The sequence below is a fragment of the Miniopterus natalensis genome, chromosome 17, assembly GCF_054644295.1.
Source record: "Miniopterus natalensis isolate mMinNat1 chromosome 17, mMinNat1.hap1, whole genome shotgun sequence".
In the NCBI taxonomy this organism is placed as follows: Eukaryota; Metazoa; Chordata; class Mammalia; order Chiroptera; family Miniopteridae; genus Miniopterus; species Miniopterus natalensis.
In genome coordinates, this window is record NC_142097.1 from 27,952,009 (window position 1) to 27,964,499 (window position 12,491).

General features: G+C 56.8%; 1 protein-coding gene across 2 annotated transcripts; it reads left to right on the forward strand.

The window, feature by feature from the left end:
• Positions 1 to 1,553: 1,553 nt before the first annotated feature.
• On the forward strand, positions 1,554 to 8,971 carry SPATA20 (spermatogenesis associated 20). Of its 2 annotated transcripts, none has more exons than XM_016203359.2 (16): positions 1,554 to 1,630; positions 2,585 to 2,764; positions 2,862 to 2,926; positions 3,112 to 3,266; positions 3,341 to 3,484; positions 3,584 to 3,785; positions 4,083 to 4,213; positions 4,313 to 4,417; positions 4,631 to 4,705; positions 4,802 to 5,011; positions 5,092 to 5,284; positions 5,606 to 5,774; positions 6,047 to 6,258; positions 7,747 to 7,946; positions 8,495 to 8,575; positions 8,724 to 8,971. In XM_016203359.2, the coding sequence occupies exons 1-16, from the start codon at positions 1,554 to 1,556 to the stop codon at positions 8,892 to 8,894; spliced, it is 2,370 nt and encodes a 789-aa protein (XP_016058845.2). In that variant the 3' UTR covers positions 8,895 to 8,971. The 2 variants fall into 2 exon arrangements, with proteins under 2 accessions (XP_016058845.2, XP_016058846.2); XM_016203360.2 differs by lacking the exon at positions 1,554 to 1,630 and adding an exon at positions 2,391 to 2,467.
• Positions 8,972 to 12,491: the final 3,520 nt, after the last annotated feature.

The window sequence follows — 12,491 nt, forward strand, 5'->3', positions numbered from 1 at the left end:
CATGAGCCTGTGCTCTCCTCTTCCTGCAGCCTTCTGGGCCCGCACTGTCTCCACACTGAACACCCGATTCCTCTCACCCACCAACCTCTCCTCTGCATCCCAGAGCCTTGTCATGTCTACCTGTACGTCTCAAGGGCACGTCAAACCAACATGTTCAAAACTGGCCTCATCAACCTGCACCTAAGCCCCTCCCTGTATCCCCTCATCAGCAAATGGACCCACCACCCAGCACAAGCCCCACTCTGCAAATCACTCCTGACACCTCCTTCTCCTCACTACCAATCCTGACAATCTTCCCTCCTTTACAGACATCCCCTTCTATCTCCACCTCCACCTGGTGCAGACCTCCACCATCTCCCCTGGTCCGGCCGTGGCCTCCTAACCACTCCTGCTGCCACTCTTGCCCCTTTCCAGTCCATTCTCCATTGGGAAGCCAAAGGGAGCTTTCCAAAGTGCAGGGTCACTCCCTTGACTAAAGCCCTTCAATACTTTCTTCTTCTCCCATCAATAACCAAAACTCCTTCTCATGACTCACGAGTCCCTCCAAGACTTGGTCCCTGCCCTCTCCCTCAACCTCCATCTCATCTACTGCCTTTCTTCCCTTTGCTCTGTTTTGCAGCCAGGCTGGCCTTCTGCAGTCCCCCAGCTCTGACTCACTGCTATGCCACAGGGCCTTTGCACATCTCTTCCTCCTGCTTCCCCCGTACTCCCTGCAGGCCCTCTTCAGATTCCATCCCCTTGTTCTTTGATGGCTGCTACACAAACGTGATTTCCTCAGGGAAGCCTTCCCCGCTTGCCTCTCCCACCAGACTAGGTTCCTTGTTCTAGTCATGGCACTTCTCACAGTGGCTGTTGGATTAGCTTCTACCTCCTTCATCAGACTGCATGCAACACAAGGGCAGGAGCCTGGTCTCTCTCTGCCCACCTCTGTACTTAGTAGAGTGTCTGGCATACAGCGGGCACTTAATAAATATTGGCAGAATGTACCAAATGACACAAGTGAGTGTGTAAAGTGTAGGATAGGACGTAAAGTTGGGTCATCGTTATTAGCCAGGGAAGGCTTCCTGGAGTGGGTGGGGTTTGAGCTGGACCTTGATTTGGAGAGGCAGCGCCATAGGCAGAGCTCACTGGCTGGATGGGCCAGGACAAACCATAGCTTCTGCTCCGGCCTCATTTCTCATTTGTAACATGGGCAAGGGTTGGACAAAATAAGTCAGGGCTCTGGTATTTCACTGCCTTGGCATCCTCACAGTCCTCCATGTTCTCTTTACAAGGGTGATTCTTCCTCAGGCAGCTGGTTTAGGTCTAGCAGAGTCCGCCCAATTTTGTGTACAAACTGGGCTCCTCCCAAACCCAGGCTGTACGGTATGCAATCCCGCGCTCGGCCACAGGGCGGCGCTCTGAGACCGGTCACCGGCCAGGAGCGTCCTTGAAGACCTGCCCGCGGTTGGGTCGCTGCCCGACCCCTACCCCGCCAGGCGCCCCCGCGCGACCCCCCCCCCCCCCCCGCCGCTTCTTGTGGGCAGCGCCCGGGGCCACGACCTGGAGCAGCCATGCAGGGCACGCGGGCTTGGCTGTGCCGCGGCCTCCTGCTGCCCCGCGCCAGGCCCTGCCTCGCCTCAAGCCGCAGGTACAGACGGGCGAGTGGGTGGGCCCCAGGTCCGGGCATCCGTGCGGCGCGCGTTCTCAATGCCTGCTTGCCCAGCCCTTCCTGCCTGATCCCCAGCCCCCCACCGCACCTCCCTGTTGGCTCCCTTGACCTAGTCCTGGCAATAGCGCCCTCTTCCCTACCCATCCTCCGCCCTCCTGCTGCAGAGCTAGTTCCCCTGGGACTCTGTTCTGACACCGCCTCCAGGAAGCCTTCCTTGAACCCCAGTGCTGGGCCAGGGTCCTTGTTTAACAGCACCCTAGGCTGGCCTGTCATAGCCCTTATTGCTGCAGGGGCCTGTCGTTAATTAGGCTACCCTGCAGCACCACCCTCCCAGACTGAGTCCCTTGAAATCAGGGTCAGTTTCTGATTTCTCCGGGATCCTGGGGGACTGGTACAGGACCTGGCCCCACAGAAGTGCCAAGTAAGTTGATATTGAGTGAGGATGTCCTCTCTATTGATTTTCCTCATTGCCCCTAACCTGTTCCAGTCCAAGACTCAACTTTTCCTGCCCTGTCCAGCCACCAGCAACGGGTGGCCTTTCTGCCCAGATCACATACTCAGGCGTGCCAGAGACACAGCTCCAGCACCACCACCCTGGGGAGGGGGCCCGGTTAGGGGGAGAGAATGGAGCCTGAACCACCATTCTTTCCATTGTGACTTGCCCTGACCTCACAGTCATCATCCTTCCCACCACCGAGTCCGAGAAGTTGGGGGAGACTAACCTGGCAGGGAGCCCCCAATGAGCCACCTTTCTTCATCCCCCCCAAAACACAAGGGGGAGCACAAAGGCCACAGTCTCCCCCGTGGTTCAGAAAGGTGGGTTGGGCTGGGAGCAGGGGGTTCTGGGAGGGGTGCCAGGGGGCAGGGTGGGGTGGAGTGGGCCTCTGGGGTAGTGGAGGGAGACCCCTGGCATGACCCGCCTGCTCATGCCAGGGGTAGCTCCTCCCGGGACAAGGACCGAAGTGTGACGGTCAGTAGTTCAGTGCCCATGCCTGCTGGCGGGAAGGGAAGCCGCACCAACTGCTCCCAGTCCACGCCCCAGAAGGTCCCCAACCGTCTGATCAATGAGAAGTCACCGTACCTCCTACAACATGCCTACAACCCTGTGGACTGGTGAGTACCTTTCCTGATGCCCTTCCTGGGGCAGCTGGGCTTTCAGCCTCTCCTACACCCTGGGCTAGTGAGTGATGCCTCATCATGCCTGGCCTAGGTACCCTTGGGGACAGGAAGCCTTCGACAAGGCCAGGAAAGAAAACAAGCCAATTTTCCTTTCAGGTAATGCAACTGCCTTCCCTGGGATGGGGGAGCAGAGTGGTGGTGGATATGGGAAGGGTCATCCGGGTCTGGGGGCCTCCCAGAAAACCAGAAGTCAGGGCCTCTTCAATCCAGCTGGGCCCCCTTGGCTGGCACCCCTCTGACCAGTCACTGGTCCCCACGGTGGCCCCATGGCCCCATTCCAGTGGGGTACTCTACCTGCCACTGGTGCCACATGATGGAGGAGGAGTCCTTCCAGAATGAGGAGATTGGCCGCCTGCTCAATGAAGACTTCGTCAGTGTAAAGGTGGACCGGGAGGAGCGGCCAGATGTGGACAAGGTGTACATGACCTTCGTGCAGGTGCGTGGTCTTCCCGTGGGGGGATTGCCCATGCACACGGGGCATTCCCCTCACCCTTGCCCTTTCTCCACCAGGCCACCAGCAGTGGTGGGGGCTGGCCCATGAGTGTGTGGCTGACTCCCAACCTCCAGCCCTTTGTGGGGGGCACCTATTTTCCCCCTGAGGATGGCTTGACCCGAGTTGGCTTCCGCACAGTGTTGCTGAGAGTACGGGATCAGGTGGGTATGAGTGGGGGTGTTCATGGCAGGGGTCAAGGACGGGGGAACAAGGGTTCCCCTGCCCATGCTGACCTCCAGGTCTGCTCCTGCCTTGCACAGTGGAAACAGAATAAGAATGCCCTGCTAGAAAACAGCCAGCGTGTCACCACAGCCTTGCTGGCCCGGTCGGAGATCAGCACAGGTGACCGCCAGCTGCCACCCTCAGCTGCCACCATGAACAGCCGCTGCTTCCAACAGCTGGATGAGGGCTATGATGAGGAATACGGTGGCTTTGCTGAGGCCCCCAAGTTCCCCACACCAGGTCAGTGCCCCACCTCGCCCACCTCGCCCCAGCCTGGCTTTCTGATGCCTGCCCTGGTCAATGGCTCTCCTTACACTCAAGACCTGATTTATGACCTTAGCAGTGACCCTGACACTGACCTGAACATAGATCTTCTGTGCACGGGGTTGACCATTGACTCTCTGACCCCAAGCCTGTCAGAGAGACTTCCTGCTGTGTGAACTCCTAACCCCAGCCTGGCCAAAAGCCTGCTGACCACCCAGATCTGCACCCTCTGTCCACCCCATTCTCTCACCCACATGCTCTTGGTGCCCACAGTGATCCTGAACTTCCTGTTCTCCTACTGGCTCAGCCATCGACTCACCCAGGATGGCTCTCGGGCCCAGCAGATGGCTTTGCACACCCTGAAAATGATGGCAAATGGGGGCATCCGAGACCACGTAGGGCAGGTGAGGGGGGCTAGGCGCTCCCTAGAGGGGGCAGCAGGAGGCAGCAAGGTGGGGCAGAGGCTGGGGTCGGCCTCCAGACCTATGTCCCACCTGGCGTAGGGCTTTCACCGCTACTCCACGGACCGCCAGTGGCACGTCCCCCACTTTGAGAAGATGCTGTATGATCAGGGACAGCTCGCAGTGGCCTATTCACAGGCCTTCCAGGTGACCCCCAACCCCAGTCTGTCTACTACCCCCTGGCTGCCCCTCCCAGGGTCTTTCTGGTGACTTGTGGCTTCCCCTTGACCCCACTCCTAATCCCCTCCCATAAGTCCAGTACCCAGGTTCCCTCCTCACCGTCCTTGGAGAATGTTGACTGCTCCCCTGTACTAAGGCTGCCCAGGGACCTCTGTTGACAGCCTCCTTCCTCCCCCTCAGATCTCTGGTGATGAGTTCTATTCCGACGTTGCCAAAGGCATCCTGCAGTATGTAGCTCGGAACCTCAGTCACCGGGTGTGTGTCCACTGAGGCAGGCGGGCCTGGCTGTGGGAGGGCTCGGGGCCTCCACTGCGCGGAAGGCTGGGGCCAGCAACTGTCCCCTCCCCACAGTCTGGAGGCTTCTACAGTGCAGAGGATGCAGACTCGCCTCCGGAGCGGGGCATGCCGCCCAAAGAGGGTGCCTTCTATTTATGGACGGTCAAAGAGGTCCAGCAGCTGCTCCCAGAACCTGTGCAGGGTGCCACCGAGCCACTGACCTCCGGCCAGCTCCTCATGAAGCACTATGGGCTCACAGAGGCTGGCAACATTAGCCCGAGTCAGGTGAGGACTCCCGGGAGCTCAGGAAGCCGGGCAGGCTTAGGGCCCAGCGGGCTCTCTCAGATAAGAGCTGTTTTCCTCAGGACCTCAAGGGGGAGCTGCAGGGCCAGAATGTGCTGACCGTCCGGTATTCTCTGGAGCTGACTGCTGCCCGCTTTGGACTGGAGGTGGAGGCTGTCAGGACCTTGCTCAATACAGGGCTGGAGAAGCTCTTCCAGGCCCGGAAACATCGGCCGAAACCGCACCTGGACAGCAAGATGCTGGCTGCATGGAATGGTGGGGCGGCCATGTCTGAAGCCCAATCCAGTCCTAGAATTACCTCTCAGAAGGCTCCTTATGTGTGTCAGGCACCTGCTGTATATTAATTTTTCCCTTATCAGGTTTATTGTCTCTGAACTGAGGCTCAGAGAGTAAAGTAATTCACTCAAGATCATGAACAAGGGCTAGGAGCTCAACCCTGCCTGGTGCTGGAGCCCAGTCCTACCCACTCACCAAATTGCTCCGGAGAAGCATCAGGGCTTGGGGGGGTTAGGGGAGGGAACATTCCTGGAGGGCCCCGGCCAGCTTCTCATGACCACTGGTGTCACTTCCCTCTAGGACTGATGGTGTCTGGCTACGCTGTGACTGGAGCTGTCCTGGGCATGGAGAGGCTGGTCAACTACGCCACCAATGGTGCCAAGTTCCTGAAGCGACACATGTTTGACGTGGCCAGCAGCCGCCTGATGCGGACCTGCTACGCAGGCTCTGGAGGGACCGTGGAGCACAGGTGGGGTGCCAAGCAGCTGGGCAAGGCTTATCTCCGTGGGCACCCCAGGCCTATCTCTGCCCCTCTCCATCCCTCTGGGTGGACTCCAATCCTGGCTCTACCATCTGTCTGCTGTGAGCTCTTGACCTCCCTGGGCCCACTTGCCCATCCGGGAAATGGACTAATGGTGCCCACCAGATAGGTAGATTTTTAGTGTTAAGTGACAGAATGCACAAAAAGGGCCTCCTCTGTGAAAGCCTCTCTCTCCCCTCCCCTGATGCCTGTCTCCTCAGCAACCCGCCCTGCTGGGGCTTCCTGGAGGACTACGCCTTCGTAGTTCGGGGCCTGCTGGACCTGTACGAGGCCTCACTGGAGAGTGGGTGGCTCGAGTGGGCTCTGAGGCTGCAGGATACACAAGACAGGCTCTTCTGGGACTCTCGTGGTGGCGGCTACTTCTGCAGCGAGGCTGAGCTGGGGGCTGGCCTGCCCCTGCGTCTGAAGGATGGTTAGTGAGTGGGTGCAGAGCTGTCCTGGTTTCCTGGACCCAACTGGGGCTTGGTTTTCCCTGTAGGAGGCGTAAGCTCGATGTGGTCATGGAGAGCCAGCATGGACAGGGGCCAGGCCCTTCTGGGTTCACATCTCCAGCACTTATTAATCGAGTGACTTTGGGCTGGTCTCATTATATTTCAGAGCCTCAGTTTCTTAATATTCGAAATGGAGCTAACATTGGTACTACCTTACAGAGTTGATGTAAAGATTAATTTAACTGTCCTATGAATATGCTTAGCACAGTAACGGACATGCCTGGATTCATATACTGAACAAAGCTGACTTGTTTCCTCCCTTCATGAAGCTTACAATGAAGTAGGGGAGACAACTAATAAATAGTAATACTTAATGCAAAAATGTACTCACCAAGTGCATAGTTAAACTTATGAGTGCCATGAAGAAGTATGAGGCCTTCATTCTGCACTGTCCCCTGACTTTTCTCTGTAGCACTTATCACCACCGGATGTGTCTGGTCTGTTAATGCCCCCTGCGCCCCAATGTAAGTGTCTGGGGAGCAGAACTTTGTCACTGCTGTATCCCCAGGTAGCACAGGCATGGCACATAGTAGGTTCTCAATAAACAGTAGTCGAATGACTAAAAAGCACTGAGAGAAAACAACAGTGGGGCAGAACTCAGTTGGAAGGAGGTCAAATTAAACCAGTGGCAAGTATCATTTCAGCAAGGGTCAAAGGGCAAATGGGACCCTGTGGTCATGGAGGAGCTGGGCTTTCAGGCAGAGGGAACAGCCTGTGAGAGGCCTAGAAAGGGCAGCCTGTGCCATAAAGGATGGAAACAGAGGTCAGCTTGTGAGGGAAGGTGCCCAGGTGAAGAGCGGGGCTGGCTCCCTGCAGGGTCTTGTGGCAAGGAGTGGAAGGTTCTGAAGGGTTTTAAGTGGACTGTGACCTGCCCTGGTTAGATCTAAGAATGTCACTCTGATGGTGGAGAAGGGATGGGGGCAGGGGGAGTAGGGAAATTAGTCAGGAGGCTGTTTGTTAGTGGCATTCAGTCCAGGCGAACACTGGCAAAGGCCTAGACAAGGGAGAAGTGTGAGATGGGAGAAGTAGAGAATTTGGGTCTATTCTGGCTGTAGGCCCAGCGGTCTCATGGAGAAATTAAAAGTGAGAGGCGAGAGAGAGAGAGGAGCAAGGAGAATGCCACTCTGGCTGGAGCAGTTGGGTGGTTGGATGGAGGCGTCATCAGCGAGATGGGGGAGCTGGGGAACCAACAACAGTTCATCTAGGGTAAGGGAGTTGAGTATGCATGTGGGAGAGCAAAGGATCAATAACTGCTGGTGCTGGCTGGCATTCCACTCAGGCCTGGGCCAGGTGGATGGTCAGGGACTCCTCTCCTTCCCATCCCTCTAGCTGCCCTGGCCACAGTCTTAGGGCAGGGTCCTGGAACCCAGGGACCCTCCCTTATGGCTTTGCCCCTGTGCACCCTGCAGACCAGGATGGCGCAGAGCCCAGCGCCAACTCCGTGTCAGCCCACAACCTGCTTCGGCTGCACGGCTTCACGGGCCACAAGGACTGGATAGACAAGTGTGTGTGCCTGCTGACCGCTTTCTCTGAGCGCATGCGCCGTGTTCCCGTTGCGTTGCCCGAGATGGTTCGAGCCCTCTCAGCCCACCAGCAGAGCCTCAAGCAGGTGGGGGGTTAAGGACACTTAGGCTGGGACCCTGGGTGGGAGGGAAGCTAGGGCTGCAATAGGAGATGGAGACATGGGGTGGGGCTCCTGGGGCTGTCCCCCAGAGCTCAGGTCCATGAGTGTATGGCCATCTAGGAGTGTGTGGGGGACATCTGTAAGGGCTGCTGTGCAGGTGGAGGAGTCTTTGTGAGTGTGTTTGTATGTCTTCCAGTATTCGAGTCTCTGTGTGTGTGTGTGTGTGTGCATGTGCAGGTGTCTCTGCCCATGTGTGTGTCTCCCCATGTTTGTATCTCTACCACTATGTATGACACCACCACCATGTGTATTTGCATTCGTATGCTTGTGTGTGTGTGTGCCCACTTGCCAAGCAGTAAACTGAGGCAGCCTCCTGGCAGCTGGTCTGGGAATGCTGAGCTGAGCCCCATTCCTTTTTAGGGATATGTGGGGGTGGAGAGACAATGGGGAAGCCCTGGTAGTACGCCCAGGTTAGGGGGGGCTGGGGTGCCTATGGTTGGTGGGTCCCTGAGTTACCTTTCTGTTGCGGCTAGATTGTTATCTGCGGAGACCCCCAGGCCAAGGACACCAAGGCTCTGGTGCAGTGTGTCCACTCCCTCTACATCCCTAACAAGGTTTGTGGCTCTGAACTTGGCCCCACCCTCTCCTCCTCAGTTCCCCAATATCTCCTCCTCTGAAGGCCTGGGGAGAGGAAACCCTCCAGTGGGCCCTGCCAATGTCTCAGCAGCCCGAAGTGACCCTCTCTCTTCTGCCACTCCCCAGGTGCTGATTCTGGCCGATGGGGACCCCTCGAGCTTCCTGACCCGCCAGTTGCCCTTTCTGAGTACCCTGCGACGGGTAGAAGACCGAGCCACCGCCTATGTGTGTGAGAATCAAGCCTGCTCCATGCCTATCACTGAGCCCAGTGAACTGCGAAAACTGCTGCATCAGTGACTGCCTGGCCCCCCTCGGCTGGGGCTGGAGTAGGAGGCTGAGCTCCCCAGAGACTGGGCCGTGCAGGGCCCTGCAGAGCCTGCGGCCATCCCTGGGCACCCTGTTACCAGGTCACCTGGCCATCCTCACTGCCCCCCATGGGCATCCACTCACCTTGAAATAAACCTAACAATGTCCCGTGGTAACCTCAAGGTCTTGTCCTTACTTGTGTGAGAGAGGGGCCTTGGGCTTCAGCCTGGGACCCAGCAGCCCAGGGCCCCTTCTTCTGGGAGCCCCTAACTGACCCCTCTGCCTTCTCAAATTCTTTCTTCACCTTCACCAGGATGACCCTGCCCCTAGCCACCGTCATTGTGGTCTGGATAAAACTGAGGTCAGGCAACCAGTAATGACCACCAAGGGTGGGTGTAGGGTGGGGATGTGGGCTTGTCCAGGAGGAGTAAAGCCAATTCTTGGCCTCAGGTGGGGTTAAGCAAGCAGCCTGCCTTCCCCTTTCCATTGTTCCCTCCTGTTTTAAGCTGGAGAAGGGACAGGAGGATGCTTTATACTAACTTTTATTTTTCATGAAATGGCAACATTTGCATATGCTCTGTAAATTGTGGGAGCTGCTGTTATCAGGGACAAAGACATTTCTTTTGGGGTATCCATCCAGCCCTCAGCCTCACCAGGATGGACCCAAAGCCTTCCTGCAGGAGATCACACTGTCCATCCCCCTGCTTTCACACAAGCCAGGCCAGGAAAAGAGTTCTCTTTCATTTGGAACATCTGTTGAGTTGGAAGTCTTTCTCCAAATCTGAGCCCTTCCTGCTGCAGGGAAAGCCGGTGCCTTCTTGTGACCTCCTCCTGTTCCCTCAATATTGGAAGATACAAGTCTCATTCTTGGCACCCACCTCTTCACAGGCCCCAGAAACCCCATCTAGCTTCCCCCATGGGGAGGGGACTAGGAAGTGTGCTTTGGGAAGGGCAGGTGTAGGGTGATGGGGCTGACAGGTGGAGAGGAAGGGAGGGAGCTGTTTCTCCACCCCTGACCTTCAGGGATCTGCTAAGCTTGGGCACCCTTGTAGCCCCAGTGCCAAACAACACAGATAGCCAGAAGAAGCTGCTGGACACAAAACCCGAATGAGGCCACTGCTTGCGGGGATGCCAGCGGTGGGGAGGAGCGGGGCATGAAGGAGCTGGGAGACTGGACTGAGTCACTCCAAGGTCTGCTGAGGACCATGGCCGCCCCCTGGGCATGGTCACACACAGCCACACATGGTCACTGGGAAACAGGGTTTATCTGGGCAGCTGGGCCCTCTGTGCAAGCCACCGGCCCATCTGGAGGGGATTAGGGCTCCGGCCAACAAGGTCAGCTGTCCCCTTTCTGGCTGGAGCCTGCTTAGCCTTGCCAGGAAATCTGAGGGCTGGGCAAATGGAGCCTGGTCTGGGGGGCAGCGAGGAAGGAGGGTGGAGCATTGTGAAGCACAGGTGGCCTTTTTTTGGCAGCCCCAGACTTGGCTTTGGAAAGGTCTAGGCAGTTTGCAAAGTCCTCTTGTCTCTGTCGTCCCACTGACCCTCATGAATGAGGTGGAAAGGTAATAGGTACATTTGGCTTCTTAGGGATACAGATAAGCAAGGCCCAGAGTGGTTAAAAGATTGGCCTGAGACTGCTCAACACACATGGTTCTTTCTGGGGCCTTCAGGATACAATAAAGACCACTCAGGCTTCCTCTTCCCAGAGGAGGTGCAGACACTGCTGTGCGGGAGGGTGCATTTAGTGTCATCTTCCCCTCCTTCCAGTCTTCCTTCTGCTCTGTGTCTCCTCTTTTCCTTCTGCTGGTACCAGACAGGCACCTGACACTGGGACTCTGTAAATGGGTTCAGAGGAAGTAGTTGGGGCTTTAAAGTGTTTGTTCTCTGGGGAATGCTGGCATTTTCTAAAGAGGACAAGGCTGAACGTAAGTCTTGCTCAGATGTGGGATTTTAAGTCTGTATCCTCTCTTCCTCATGCTGGTCCCCCTTGGCTATGCTCCTTGCTCTGCGGGCAGGACTCTCCTGGAGGAGCTGTGGGCCAAGGCCATTGGAGACAGGGCCTTGTGGTTTGGGCAGTCACGTAAGTAATTTCATATCTCTGAGCCTCGGTTTATATAAAAAATGGGACAACCACCACCCAACTCCCAAGGCTGTGAGGTGACTAAATGGGACAATGTATCATCGCTGAGCAGAGAGCATCACAGATGGAAGATTATCTTGGTTCCTGAGGAAGCCAGCCGCGCTGTGAGGGAGGTGCAAAGGGGAGAGGGCTGGAGGGGCCGCTGGAAGAGCAGCCCTACATGGGGGCGCTCACTCAAACCCAGAAGAGATCTTAGACAACACTTTGGCCTAACTTCTTTGTTGGAAAACTGAGACCCAAAGAAAGGAATTTCTTGTCCCTCTCATTCCCTCTCCCCACCTGAGGTTATTTATTCATTCATCTAACATAACAGATTTATTAAGCACCTACTATGTGCCAAACACTGGATTAGGCCCTGATGTGTAAAATGGACATAGCCCCTGCCCTCGGGAAACATAGAACCTAGAGGGGGAGGCAATCATTTCATTATTACAAACATAACCATATAATTCCACCCTGGACTCTTGTCTGGCTCAGTGCTGTGTCCTCAGCACCTTGGCACTTAGACACTGCAAAATTGCTGAAAGAAAGCCACTCTGAGGAGGTGATGTCAGAGATGAGGCTTGGAAGGTGGGAGTAAAACATGGTTTCAAGGTTTCCTTTGCCTTTTCTGTGGGTCCTGCCTGTCCTCTCCCCTCCCCTACTCAGACTAACAGTGAGCATCCCTGAGGGGGATGTCAGAGTACCTTGGTGCCATGAACAGAGACCAGGATGCCTTAGGTGGCAAGTCACCCCAAGACCCCAGCCCAGGGCAGTAAGTGTGGGTCTGAATTTGTTCAGATGGTGCCTGTGTCGGTCCTCCTTTCTGCATATGTTCTAAAACAGAGTTCAGCCCTGAGACAGGGGTGACCTGAATGGTGGACGAATGTGTTGGGCTTGCTGGCCGCCCGGAAACCTGACCAAGCCTCTCTGGCCTTACTTTCCCCTTTGCAAAGAGGGCATCACTACCTTCCTGAGGCCTTTCCACCTGGTCCCCCAGGAAGGGCAGGCAGACCTGGCAGACTGCGGACCGGCGGGAGGCAAGAAGGTGTCAGACACGTGGAGTCAACCATAAATAGGCCCCTCTCCCAGAAGGCCGCTGCGAGTTCAGGACTCTGGCTCCGCACACGCAGAATGAGAGCAGAGACTCCCGCCAGGAGAAAAAGGCACTTCAGGGATCTACTCATTAGCATGAAATGCAGATGAGCCCGGCCTCATTTGCACAACTCGGTGCGGGGATTTGGCGAAAGGGCAACCTGGGAGGCGACGGCGCAGCAGCCGCTGTGCCCCCGCCACCGCACCCCCCGAAACCCGCCGGGCACGGAGCTGAGACACCCGCCCCACGCGGCGGGAGGCGCGCGGGGACTGCGCGAATGGCGCAGCCTTGGGGGGATCGCGGAACGCCGGCGGGTGGGGGGAGGGGCGGGAGCGGGAGGTCACCTGGTCCATTCCTCTGCCTCTCCGCAGCG